We start from the raw sequence: 12,038 nt of genomic DNA on the forward strand, positions 1-12,038 counted from the left end.
TAGCTTGCGTATGTGTTTTCTAAAAAAAAAAAAAAAAAAAAACCTCTGCTGGATCAAACGCGGGTACAGTAAGGATGTTGTGTTTAATAAAACTACATTTCCCATAACCACGCCCTCTCTACATTGCGTATGCGCAGTAGGTTGTCCTGACCTGGACCAGCTGTAGGAGAAAATGGCGGCTCTCATGCTAGGACAGCAGGTGAGACTTCCGATGCTTTTTGGTGATTCTGCTCGGTTTCTAACACTCGTTATCGATTGTCTTTATGGATCGGAGCTGTATCAAGTATTGTAATCAATCAGGATACCAGGATGCAGCGCCAAATTCACGCGCGGCACTGCACTTGAGTGACTGCTCGAGTGTTAGCCGATAAGCTAGCTGTCGTGAACATGAAGGGTACAATGCTGTACGTGATTAAAGTTCTTCAGGGGATTTTATAAATTATGTACGTTCTGAATATTATGCAGTATTTATTTATTATTTTTTAACTCCTGTAGGTCCGTCAGTTCAGCACGTCTGTGATCAGACCTGCAGCGAAGCTCGTCAAGGTAATCAGATTACAGGAAGCGTCGCCCAGTCTCGGGCTGTATCGAGTCGTTGCTCATTTTGCCCCTTTCAGCCTCCCATCCAGGTTTATGGCGTGGAGGGCCGCTACGCCACTGCTCTGTTCTCAGCTGCCAGTAAGCAGAACAAACTGACCCAGATGGAGCAGGAGCTGGGGAAGGTTTCTGTGAGTCTGACAATCAACCACAGTTGAATTACACGGGAGAGCTCGCCGAATCGTCCCAAAGTGGTTGAAATGTTATTGTTGATCATTCCATTTTGTTCTAATACGCATGAATTCAGTTGCCCTTTTGCTTTATCTCATTGTCTTCTTCAGGCTCTTTTTAAGGAACCCAGACTTTCCAGCATTGTTATGAATCCTCACATAAAGCGCAGCGTCAAGCTGAAGCTGTTCACTGATGCTCTGACGAAGGCCAAGCTTTCCCCCATGACCATCAACCTTATCAGTAAGTGATCAATAACCAGGCAAAGGGACCCCGATGCTGTCTTAACAGACCATTATAGCTTCTAGACCCAAGTTGGCGCCGAAGTGTGTGGTGAATGTATTGCATTGGTGAAATGTCCTCCGTTGGCTCGTATTTGAACCAATCCAAAGTGGTGAAATCTAATATTTAATAGCCTAAAACATTCAGAGAAATATGTTGTTCATGGTTTCAAATTAAAGCCACCAGATGTACACCACAATAAAATCAGCCATCTATCAGCATTAGTGTTTTTCACAGCGTCGTACTGAACTGATTTGACTGCAGTGCTATTCATTATACGGTATAATACAGGTAGCCTTAACCCTTTATTGCCAAACATATCATATTTGATGCACATGGCCTTACAGGATTTTGAGACTTCTACTTCAGAAGTTTGATTTTTTTATTTTTTTCTCTGAAAAAGCTGTAAAAACTGTGGATTTTGCAAAAGTTACATAAATCAGAGCACTTGTATAAAAAAAATTGTGGGTTTTTTTTGACAAATTTGCCAGAAGGTTCCATTAAGACCTTATGTTCCAAAAATTAGAGTGTTCTGACAATTACTTCACGGTGCGGGCTTTATTTAATATCTATCATGGTGTACAGAAACAGAGCATGCATTTTTATAATGGATTATTTGTATGCTTCCCCGACTCCGCTTGGTGAATCCAAGGAACAGTTCAAAGGGAATTTCTTTCGAACGTGTCCTACGTTGCAGGTACCATGGCTGACAACGGCCGCCTGACTCTAACTGGTGAGGTCATCACTGCTTTCGGCAAGATGATGAGCGCACACCGCGGAGAGGTCACCTGCTCTGTCACGACGGCTCAGGTATGAAACTTGCGAGGATTCCCGTTGAGCATCCTGCACCGATATTATCGTTGTTGGTGTAATAATGTCAGGAATGTTTGTCTATTCCAGCCTCTGGATGAAGCTAATCTTTCTGAACTTAAAGTAGCGCTCAATGGCTTTCTTCAGAAGGGTGAAACTATCAAGCTGGAGACGAAGGTAGAGTTTCAATACAATCCCACACAAATGAGCATTTTGTTCTTGCTGTGCTGTTATTTTAGGGAATGGTGATGAAAAACTGCTTGAAATGAGTTTCATTCAGCAGCAGAAATGTATTTTTGTTTTTAGAGTCTGTTGTAATTGCAATTGTTGTCTTCTCCACAGTCGGATCCTTCCATTCTGGGTGGCATGATTGTCAGTATCGGAGACGATTACGTGGACATGTCCACCAAAACAAAGATTCGGAAGTTCACCAAGCTCCTCAGGGAAACTTAGGTCCTGTGGACTTCATTGGAGGACCCCATCTTGGAAATTCTGCATAAATGTACATTACTTCCTGTTCTAGCACTGAAGTTACTTCAGAAATCCAGCACATGTGCTCTAATTCATGAGGATATTAATAAAATAAAAGTACAAAATACTGTTTTGTGTGTTTTCATTGATCTTTGCTGTGACAGTCGTATGCACACGTTTTCTTCACAATTACCAATAAGAATCGAGTCAATGGTCAAGTTGGGAATGTGCAATTCTGCAACAGGAATATATATAAATGTGTAATTAACATCTGGAATCTTCCTGCTGCTGCTGCAACTAAACCCCGTATATGAAGAGAAAAATTAAACTGGGCGCCTGATTTACCCAAAAGAATTTGAGTTAAAAATGCACAAAACCAACCATATCAACAGGACATATGGGCAGCAGAGAAGATAACATTAAATATTACACTGTAAATCCACCTTTAAAAAAAACCTGCTCTTTGTCTGAGTCGCATTTCTGCCAGTAAATCAAAGTATTCGCAGGAAGATGAAAAGTTTCCGATGACTGATTAGAATAGGGAAACGATCTGGTTGGTTCAGGGTGACCGGACGCTGCACAATCTGCGTTTCCTGGAAACCTTTTGTGCGCATGCGTGGACGGTGCATCCTGTTATATGAAGGAAAAAAAAAAAATCAGACGAAAATGGCTGCTTCTCATACAAACCCTCTGCTTGTGTGATGAAAACTGCATGAAGTGATCGGGATGTCGCGCCTGAAGACGGCGTCTCTGGACGTCAGGGCGTAGAATGTTTCACGATGCGGGGATTCGATCTGAAATTAACTCTTTCCACGCCGACCTCCACCAGCAAATAAGGTAAGAAGTTATCATGCAACGCTCTCAAAGCCGATTTAGGATTTATCAGGGTAGAAACATGAACATTTATTTGTGCACACGGCTGCAGGGTTTGCTCATTACGTAGTTTGCGTCGCTTTATTTCCTCCATAAAGCCCCGTTACGCGTGCATGGATCCCAACCTCGATGTCTGACTGTGTTCCAACAGAGAATGATGCACCACGTGACCAGCAGCGACTTCTGCATTGGTGCACTGGCTGCCGAGGACCCGAGAAGCAGCCACTTTGAGCCCAACAGATTCTACCCGTCCTCCACGGCCCCCGCCCTGCAGCTGTCCCTCGCGGGCCTCGCTCCTTTGCCGCAGGGCGTGCTCAAAGCCATGACGTGCCAAATGCAGGACGACCCCGGCGACTTCCTGCCCCAGACGGCGAGAATCGGCCGCGGCGAGGCCCCGGGGGCCGACGGCTCCAGGAAGAAGAAGAAGAAAGGCCCGGCGAAGTCGGGCCGCAGGGGGAGGCCGTCGGGGACCACGAAGTTAGCCGGGTATCGTACGAGTACCGGGCGTCCGCTCGGGACAACTAAAGCGGCCGGCTTCAAAACCAGTCCGGGGCGGCCCCTGGGCACCACCAGGGCAGCCGGGTACAAGGTCAGCCCCGGGAGGCCCCCCGGCAGCCTCAAGAGCCTATCGCCGCCCGAGAAGCTCGACTTTAACCGCTGCAGCGTTCCCAAGAAACTGGACTTGACCGGCTGCGACGTTCCACCTTTCCCATACGCCATGATGGAGAAGAGGCCGTTGGGCGAGGCCAGCAGCGAAGCGGATGGAGCCGGCGAATAGCTCCGCAGCGTTGTCTCTCGCTCTCTCTCTCTCTCTCTCTCATCCGTAATGTCTGAACAGAAGGAGGCCGAGCCCTCTGACGTGTGAACTTGTGCCCTTTCTGCCATTTGTCTTCATTGTCTGATCATATTTGACTGAAATGCTCTTTTGCCAGTTGGGAGGAGACGCAGGTGAAGATGAATCAGGCCCAACAATTATTGGGGGGGAGGGGGGGGGGGTAATTACAGTGTGTGGGAGTGCATATTGTTTTCCTCTTCATGCATTTTGTTCCTCTGAATTTCGACTCGACTGATTCAAGTCGCGTCTACGACCCGGATCTCGTGACATTTTCTACCTTTTTATAAAAAAAACAAACATTTCGAAACAGATTTTCTGAGTGGCTTTGTGATCTTATGCCGACGTGTCCAAAATGGGAACAGATATACATTTGTTATTACCTTGAACTCGTAAAAACATAATACATAATTGTTCTGAACATGGTGTTTGTCATTTCAACACTTTGTGACTCGAGTTTTTGCTCGTTTGTGTCCCTAAACTCACCTGATAAGAACTCCCAGATAAGTAAAATGATGATACAGAAAAACTCTGTGTGTGATTATGTAGAAAGAAGAAATCTCGTCTTGCATGCAAAACCAAAATAAAGAGAAAGAAATTGTCTTTTTTTTCACAGAAAATGTTGACAAGTTGAACAATATTGTTATAATATATTAAATTTGTGTATTTCGAATGTGATCTTTCAAAGCGGAAGAGCAATATGTCCTGCCTGAAATTCGAATGAAAGATGGATATACAGTGTACACACATATACATATATACATACCGGTATACTGTATATACATACATATAAATAAAATAAAAACATAATACTCTTGTGCTTGTCCCAGTCGGATCGTTATCCACAGCCCGGTCCGGGGACAGGAACGCGCTTTGTCTTCGAGGACTCTTTTGTGTCCCTCGTAGCTTCCGTCTCTACCGACACAGTTCAGACGCGCACGAACTGCGCGTCCGCGCTTTTATAGAGGCCGGTTGGAAGAACAGCGTTGAGATTATTATTTCAGCAACATCGGCTCATTATATATTTGTGTGTGTGTGTGTGTGTGGGGGGGGGGGGGTCACATTTTCCTGGGCGCTCAGCGGCCTGTTTCCTCATGTTAGAGGACTTGGAGTGGAGACAACATGGCGCACGGAGCACGGCTCTAACCAGAGCGTGTGTGTGTGTGTGTGTGTGTGTGTGCGCGTGTGCGCGTGGCAGCGCGCGCCTTGTGATCCTCGACAGCGAGGCCAGAGCAGCAGCAGAGACCCGTCACAAAGGCCGTTGCCCCGGCAACGGGACGTTAAATATCAGAACAATTAGAAAGTTCACCTGGGATGTGCGTGCGCGTGCACGTGGAATGCTCGTTTGCGTGTTTCCTCGCAAGCGCGCGTGGAGGGTGAGTGTCACGGCCCTCCGCAGACTTACGGAGGGGGGGGGGGGGGGGGCAGTGTGCCGATTGGTCTCGGGCTTGTTTTAACACAACCGGGGGGGGCAGAACCGGTAGACATGAGCCGTAGCTGCTGGAGCTAGCGGCGGGGCGGGGGGGGGGGGGGCACGGGATCCGGTGTTTGATGTTAAGGTGACGGTGTGTGTGTTTTGTTTTTTCTTGGAGGGGGGGGGGGGTGAAGGGACGAGAATGAGCGCTGCGCTCCGGCCTCCTGCTGCAGCCCGGATCGGGCAGATCCGCTTCCCCAACCCGGGAGGAGCACTCGCGACGGGACGCTTTACCGAACGAACGCCGCTGGATTCGCGGTGACCCCCCCCACTCCAGATGGTGAGTTTATCGCGGTGACACTCGTGAACTTTCCGATCGAACCGAACCACATCGCGAGTTCTCGGTAGCTTCCTGTGTCCGGTAGCTCGTCCGGGATGACTCGCTGTCGGTGTCGCCCCCCCCTCGCCCCCCCCCGGACTGTGCTAGGCTGCGATCGTTGACACAATAGGCCGACAAAAGCTGCGCTCGTTTCGGGTGGTCCGTGAACGCAGCGCGGGGAAGGCGCTCGTGTTGCGTGTTTTGTCTTGTCCGACCTGCTTTCTCCCGCGGAGGCCGTGCACGAGGATCTATTAGTGTGTGTTTGTGTGTGTGCGCGCGCGCGCGCGCGCGCTGCGTTAACGGCACAAGGCTTCTGTCGGACTCTTTCGACCGACGATGCTTTTATCGTCTTATCAGCAGCTACAGGCACATGGAGTCTGGAGAGTCTTTGATGTCGTCACGTTCCCTCTCATCTCCTCTCTCTCTCTCTCTCTGGCAGGATCTCGCTGTGACGTCATGAATCAGTCCTACAGACCGGCTTTTGGGATCGGCCCGGTGTTTGGCCCGGGCCAGCCGCTCCACGGCCTCGTGGCCACTTCCTGTGGACTCGTGAGGCAAGGGTCCGAGCAGCCGGACCGGGCCCGCCGCCACGGCCCCCCGCTGAAGACGCTGCAGGACCCGAACGCCGTGGCCGGCAGGCGCCATCCGCACGCCAGGAACCACTTTCACTGTGCAAGCCCCGTCAGCGAGGATGATGAGTTTGAGGCCCCTTCGGTCCGGCTGCCTCCTCCTCTTCCTCCTCCAGGCAAGGATGAGATGGAGATGGAGACTCTCCGGGGGGACTTGAACCGAAACGGCTTCTCCCCCGTCCCCAACGGCTACCTGCATTTTGAGTCCACGCTGTTTGACAGCAGTGACATTAAGGAAGGAGGAGGAGGAGGAGGAGGAGGAGACGGGGAGCACGGCGGCGGCGACGCCTCGGCACCTTTTCGCCACTTCCCAAAGTCGAGTCGGGAGCAGGCTGGTGGCGGCAGCAAGAGCGCGTACAAACCGACCGTGTTTAATCTGATGTCAAAGACGATATCTGAACTCGACCCGACGCTGAGCCCCAGCGCCCTGCCGGGAATCACCGTGACGGATGGGTGGAGCCTGGTCGTGTCGGACAGCGATGGCGAGCTCGCCTCTCCGGGTGATCCGAGGCTCGCGTCGCCGGCCGGGACCAACTCCAGCGTGAGTCTGAAGCCGTTTAGCACGTCTCTAGATCTAGAACCTCCGTGGTGTCTTTGGTTGTGTGAATGAGTATTTGGGGGTTTTGTGTGGTGGTGGTGGTGGGTGGGGGGGGGTCCTTTTATTGGCCCCGCCCAGGGGGAATTCCCAGTTCCAGCAGCAGCAGTAGCGTTTTTAGACGGGGGGTCTGCACAGATTATAAATACGCGACTGTCGAAGTGGAAGTCGGAGCATTTAAAGACTTTTCACTGAACAGGAAGGTTGAAGCAAATTGCTCATTTAGAAACGACCTTTTCTCATAAAGACCCCAAAAAACCTTTTCGTTCTTCTCCTGATGCGCGTTTCAATTGAAAAAAGTTGATACATTTATTGTACCTGCCCCCCCCCCACACACTTGCCATCTTAATGCCCTTGGACCAGTGGGGTTTGGATGCTAAATGAAATGATGAAATGCGTCTTCATGTTTTATATCCAAGAATGTCAGTTTTTTGACAAATGACAAACATCGATTTTTCGTTTTGCTTTGTTTTTCCTGGTTAGTCCAACAGCCCGAAGAAAAAGTCTCTTCCTGCGGTGAAGTATGCGGCCGGGGATTTGGTTTGGGCTAAATTCAACAGGCGCCCTTGGTGGCCCTGTCATGTGACCTGCGACCCGGAGCAGGGCTCCCACACGAAGATGAAAGGTGAGGCGTGTATTTGTAATGTGTGTGTGTGTGTGCGTGTGCAAACATAACGAATACTCCGAGCGCGTTGCTTCAGCTCCCAGCCCCCGCCCGTGTCGGATGTACTTGCTGAAGACGATCGGGGAGATCGTCGAGAGCGCCTGGGTGACGGGGAACGCCATTCACCCGTTTGAGGGAGGCCATCAGTTCGAAGACCTCCCTGTGCTCCGACGAAGGGGCAAGCAGAAGGAGAAAGACTACAAGTATAAAGTAAGGCCCCCCCCCCCCCCCCAAAATCTCTTCCAATCTCTTGGTGACTGCCATTTTTTTTAACGTTGCCTCTGCTCCTGCTAGATACCCAGAAGTTTGACCACCGCGTGGAAAGTGGGCGTGGCAGAAGCCGAACGTCTGCTCCCGGATCGGCAAAGGAGAACTCAAAGTGCGCTCTCGGTTTCTGTTAACGGAGAGGAGAGTGTGCCCGGCGGCCCGCCCCCGCCCGAAAGGCTCGAGGAGGCCCCCGCTGCCCCCGCGGACCCCGGTCGAGCGCCGCCGCCCCGTGCGGCTCAAGGTGGAAACGGGTCCCGTCTCGCTAAAGGCGCCGCTTCGCTTCAGTGCAGCAGGAGCAAAGCTTTTCAGAAGAAGAAGAAATGCCTGTCGGATATCTTCGGCCACATCGTCGGCGGCTCCCGGGAGGCGTCTCCCGCCCCAAATGCGCCGGATCGGTTTCGCACGACGACTCGTGCGCTGAAGCAGGAGCCCGAGGACTCGCCTTACGCCGACCTGGACTCGGTTCCCATGCTGCACCGTCCGAAACGCACGGCGGCGTCCCCGACCCGGGATGCGGCAGACGTCTTCAGAGAAGGACCGGGCCCAACTGCAGCTGCAAGCGAGATACGGCGCCGCGATGCAGACGGCGGTTCCGGCGGCTGTGAGGGACCGTCGTCCACGTCGAGTGAAAACCTCCCCGCCAGTCGCCGCCTGATGACGAGAGCCCTGGACGCAGAGAGGACGGACGCGCTCTCGGCAGACGTCCATGTAGACGAGTCTCCTGCTGCACGGGACGCGCCTGTCAAAGCTGAAACGCCGCCGCACCGGGAGTCGCCCGGCAACGCGTTGTCCCCGGATACCCTCGGCTCTCCAAAGAGGCGTGCGAGGAAGCCCGGTAAGAAGCCGGTTCACAACGGCTCGTTGATCGAGCCCAAGTCTGAAGGGTCGAGGGTGCCCCCCACCGTGATCAAGACCGAAAGTGTCCCCGAGACGGTATCGTCTTCCCCGTCCTCGTCTCTGTCCCCAATGGACGCGTTCCAGGATTCCAAAGAACTCGTTTTTCGATCTCTCGGGGACGAGGACAGCAGCGACTCCGAGTCCGCAGCATTTCGACCCGACTCCAATTACAGGTTCAGCACGTTCCTGATGCTCCTGAAGGACATGCACGACACCAGAGAGAAGGACGGCCGGCCCCTGTCTCTCCCGCCGTCCTCCGTCCTGATCAAGGAGGAACCTCCTTCCATGCCTGCTCCTCCTGGAGGAGACGCCACTCCGGGGACGAAAACGGACAACGGAACGCCGGGGAAGTCCGCAACATTCCAAAACGGAGGCGCCGGCGCCAAGAGAGGGACGAAGAGTCTTACGAAAGCGGACGCGTGTTGCGCCGACCTCTCTGTAGACAAGCAGCGGAGGAAGCAGCGGCTACCTGCCAAACTGAGGCTCGCCATCCCCGGCCTGTCTTCCGACCTCGCCAATTTTGCTTACGGCAGGCAGTTTGTTAGTGGCCATGCGGATTTAGCGTGGCCTTTGTCCAGCCCCCCCGTCGCCGCCGATCCCCCGGCCAGCTACCTCGACAGGAACCCCGGGGCCACGGTGGCCCCAAAGAAGCGCTGGCGGTTGATCGAGGATGTCTCTGAGAGCAAGAGTGAAGTCCTGAGCGAGTCGTCTGCGGCGGTGAACGGGTCACGCACCCTGACGGCGTCCCCGGACCTTCATCCGGGCGTCGAGACGCAGATGGAGGACGAGTCGAACTCCTCGGAGCTCAGCGCAGCCGGTGAGACATTCTCAAAGACCTCTTCCTGATCCGCTGTCGCTTGGATCACCGATTGTTGTTGGCCGAATGAATGAATGAATGAATGAATGAATGAATGAATGAATGAATGACTGTGCGTGCTTAAAGGTATTTTATCTACTTGCGCAGGAAGCTGTGATAATAAACGCCTCCGAAAGCCGACAAAAAGGCTCCTGGAGTCGACCGAGGGCTTCGAGCAAATATTTGTTCCAAAAAAGAAATCAAAGAGACACGCCTCAGAGGCTCCCGACGCGGTAAGGTGCCCCCGCCTCCTCCCGTCTCTTATAAAACGTAGTTCATGTAAATGAACTGAACGCCGTTTTGCATCAGATCCTTTGCGTGATTCTAATTCCGGTTGTTCCGTTGCTAGGAAGGAAATATCAGATTGTGCCTTTTCGTTGTAGTTGGGAACGCGTCACCGTTTTCTGTCTACGCAGCACAATCCGGGGTCGACGGCGCTCCAGGATCGCAGCGGCGCTCCGGGAGTAGTTCCCTCCACCTCCACGTCGTCCTTGTCGTCCGTTGAGCCCGCTGACGCGTCCGAGCGGCAGAGCCCGTCTCGGGATGAACCTTCTCCTGCGGCTCCCTCGGATTCCCCGCCGGCGACGCTAACGTTCCTCGAAACAGAGGCAGCAGACGGAACCGATTTACTGCCTGCATCAGGTAAATCACTTTGTCCTTTTTTTTGCTCTATATGATGCTTTGTTTACTATGAAATGTTTTATCCTATCATGTGTTGTTGGATAGAATACAAATCAATCTGACATTTGATTTTAGACAAAGGGTCATTGTCCAAAGAAAGAAAGAGGCCGAGGAAGCTGTCGCACAAAGTTCTGGAATGTACCATTGAGGAAGTGTCTGTCGCTTCTACAAAGAAGGAAGTATGTTTTCACTTCTTTGACACCAGTCAATTAAAAAAAATATTTATTTTATTAGTATTGAAATTGTTGCTTTTTTTGTTGTTTTGCTTTCTAGGAGCAACACGATGAAGCGACTTCAGAGGAAAAGGTGTCGGTGAGGAAGACTCAGGTACTGCTTCTCTATCTCTCAGCCGATTGGCTCTTCTTGCACCCCACGTCAGACAAGTGTGACCTTAAACATGCCCTTAAACACAAAAAAACGATGTCACGTTGGAAAGGTTGGATGTCTGAAGAAGGAGAAGACGGTATCCTGCACATCTTCTACCTCTACAGCCCCCGGCTACTCAGACGACGGAGATCTCTGTGAAGACCTCGTCGCCAGCCGGCCTCCTAGCCCCCCAGGATCCAGGACCCCCAAGCGGGAGCTTGAGGCCTGCGGCGCCGTGGATGGAGGAAACACGCACACCGGAACACTAACTCCCAAACCGGAGGTGTGCAGCTCGGATTATTCCACTAATGTAAATGGTCTGTGGGCACCAAGTCCGCGGTTCTTGACCGCATCCCCCTTTTTTTCCGTCTCTTTAGGAAAACGCTGTTGGGTTAAGCGACAGCCCTTCATCCCAGGGGGATGTAAAACCCAAAATAGGAGCCACGGCGTTGAAGGAGAATGTCTGTCAGGTGTGTGTGTGTGTGTGTGTGTGTGTGTGTCTCTGCGTGCACCAAAAGCTCGCTGGTCAAATGTGGTCTGGTACCTTTAAAGACTGGACGAGCTTATTTTTCAATGCAATCTGGTTACGTTTCCACAAAGTAAACATCCCAGTAAAATAAAATCCCCTCTAAAGGAAGACTTCCTCACAGCGTTTGTCTGTCTGAGCGCTTGAATCGACGTCTCCCGTGCGCTTGCAGGTGTGCGAGCGGACGGGAGACTTGCTGCCGTGCGAGGGCCAGTGCTACGGCGCCTTCCACCTGCAGTGTCTCGGCCTCTCGGCGGCGCCAAAAAGAAGGTTCCTGTGCCGCGAATGCAACACGGGTGGGTACGCCTCGCAATCCGACACGCGGATGAAAGCGACCCGCCCCCGACGATGAAATGTCCCTCGCTCGGCTGGATTCACCAGCGTTCTCTGCTCACTCCAGGCGCTCACGCGTGCTTCGTGTGCAAGGAGTCCGGCGGCGGGATAAAGCGCTGCATGATTCCGCTGTGTGGGAAGTTCTACCACGCCGACTGCATTCTGCCGTACGCCGCCACCCAGACGCATGTCAAAGGCCTTCGCTGCCCCCTGCATGTCTGTCTGTCCTGCCACATCAGCAAACGGCTCAACATCTGCTCCAAAGGTATGTTTGATTACTTGCGGTGTCTGAGAGGCTTTCCTTCAGAGATCAATCTTTGGATTTGCTTTATTGTTTCCTTTCGTCGCCCTTTGTTTGGATCGCAGGTCGACTGGCTCGCTGCGTCCGCTGCCCTGTG

At 52.2% G+C, this 12,038-nt stretch overlaps 3 protein-coding genes across 3 annotated transcripts in view; all 3 read left to right on the plus strand.

Moving 5' to 3' along the window:
• Positions 1–137: 137 nt before the first annotated feature.
• Positions 138–2,455, plus strand: atp5po (ATP synthase peripheral stalk subunit OSCP). Its single transcript, XM_068740420.1, has 7 exons — positions 138–199; positions 496–546; positions 618–728; positions 879–1,008; positions 1,745–1,857; positions 1,948–2,034; positions 2,200–2,455. The coding sequence occupies exons 1-7, from the start codon at positions 173–175 to the stop codon at positions 2,308–2,310; spliced, it is 630 nt and encodes a 209-aa protein (XP_068596521.1). The 5' UTR covers positions 138–172; the 3' UTR covers positions 2,311–2,455.
• A 900-nt stretch (positions 2,456–3,355) lies between these two features.
• On the plus strand, positions 3,356–3,979 carry LOC137895339 (UPF0461 protein C5orf24 homolog). The gene has a single exon (XM_068740821.1). The coding sequence runs from the start codon at positions 3,356–3,358 to the stop codon at positions 3,977–3,979; it is 624 nt and encodes a 207-aa protein (XP_068596922.1).
• Positions 3,980–6,282: 2,303 nt separating this feature from the next.
• Positions 6,283–12,038, plus strand: part of LOC137895286 (histone-lysine N-methyltransferase, H3 lysine-36 specific-like) — a 7,540-nt gene continuing 1,784 nt past the window's right edge. Inside the window, exons 1-13 of the mRNA XM_068740767.1 lie at positions 6,283–6,996; positions 7,534–7,675; positions 7,752–7,924; positions 8,009–9,695; positions 9,843–9,967; positions 10,151–10,376; positions 10,491–10,594; positions 10,689–10,742; positions 10,852–11,064; positions 11,159–11,251; positions 11,480–11,603; positions 11,708–11,905; positions 12,007–12,035. Of these exons, the coding sequence (XP_068596868.1) occupies positions 6,283–6,996; positions 7,534–7,675; positions 7,752–7,924; positions 8,009–9,695; positions 9,843–9,967; positions 10,151–10,376; positions 10,491–10,594; positions 10,689–10,742; positions 10,852–11,064; positions 11,159–11,251; positions 11,480–11,603; positions 11,708–11,905; positions 12,007–12,035 (3,882 nt within the window). The remainder of the gene's footprint in view (positions 6,997–7,533; positions 7,676–7,751; positions 7,925–8,008; positions 9,696–9,842; positions 9,968–10,150; positions 10,377–10,490; positions 10,595–10,688; positions 10,743–10,851; positions 11,065–11,158; positions 11,252–11,479; positions 11,604–11,707; positions 11,906–12,006; positions 12,036–12,038) is intronic.

Source organism: Brachionichthys hirsutus, chromosome 6 (assembly GCF_040956055.1).
Source record: "Brachionichthys hirsutus isolate HB-005 chromosome 6, CSIRO-AGI_Bhir_v1, whole genome shotgun sequence".
NCBI lineage: Eukaryota > Metazoa > Chordata > Actinopteri > Lophiiformes > Brachionichthyidae > Brachionichthys > Brachionichthys hirsutus.

Excerpts from the sequence above, each read along its gene's own strand:
- atp5po (XM_068740420.1), top strand. The coding sequence starts at position 173 with ATGGCGGCTCTCATGCTAGGACAGCAG. Across the intron at positions 729-878 it reads AGGAGCTGGGGAAGGTTTCT|GCTCTTTTTAAGGAACCCAG; the intron begins GTGAGTCTGACA and ends TGTCTTCTTCAG. Across the intron at positions 1,009-1,744 it reads CATGACCATCAACCTTATCA|GTACCATGGCTGACAACGGC; the intron begins GTAAGTGATCAA and ends CCTACGTTGCAG.
- LOC137895339 (XM_068740821.1), top strand. The coding sequence starts at position 3,356 with ATGATGCACCACGTGACCAGCAGCGACTTCTGCATTGGTGCACTGGCT.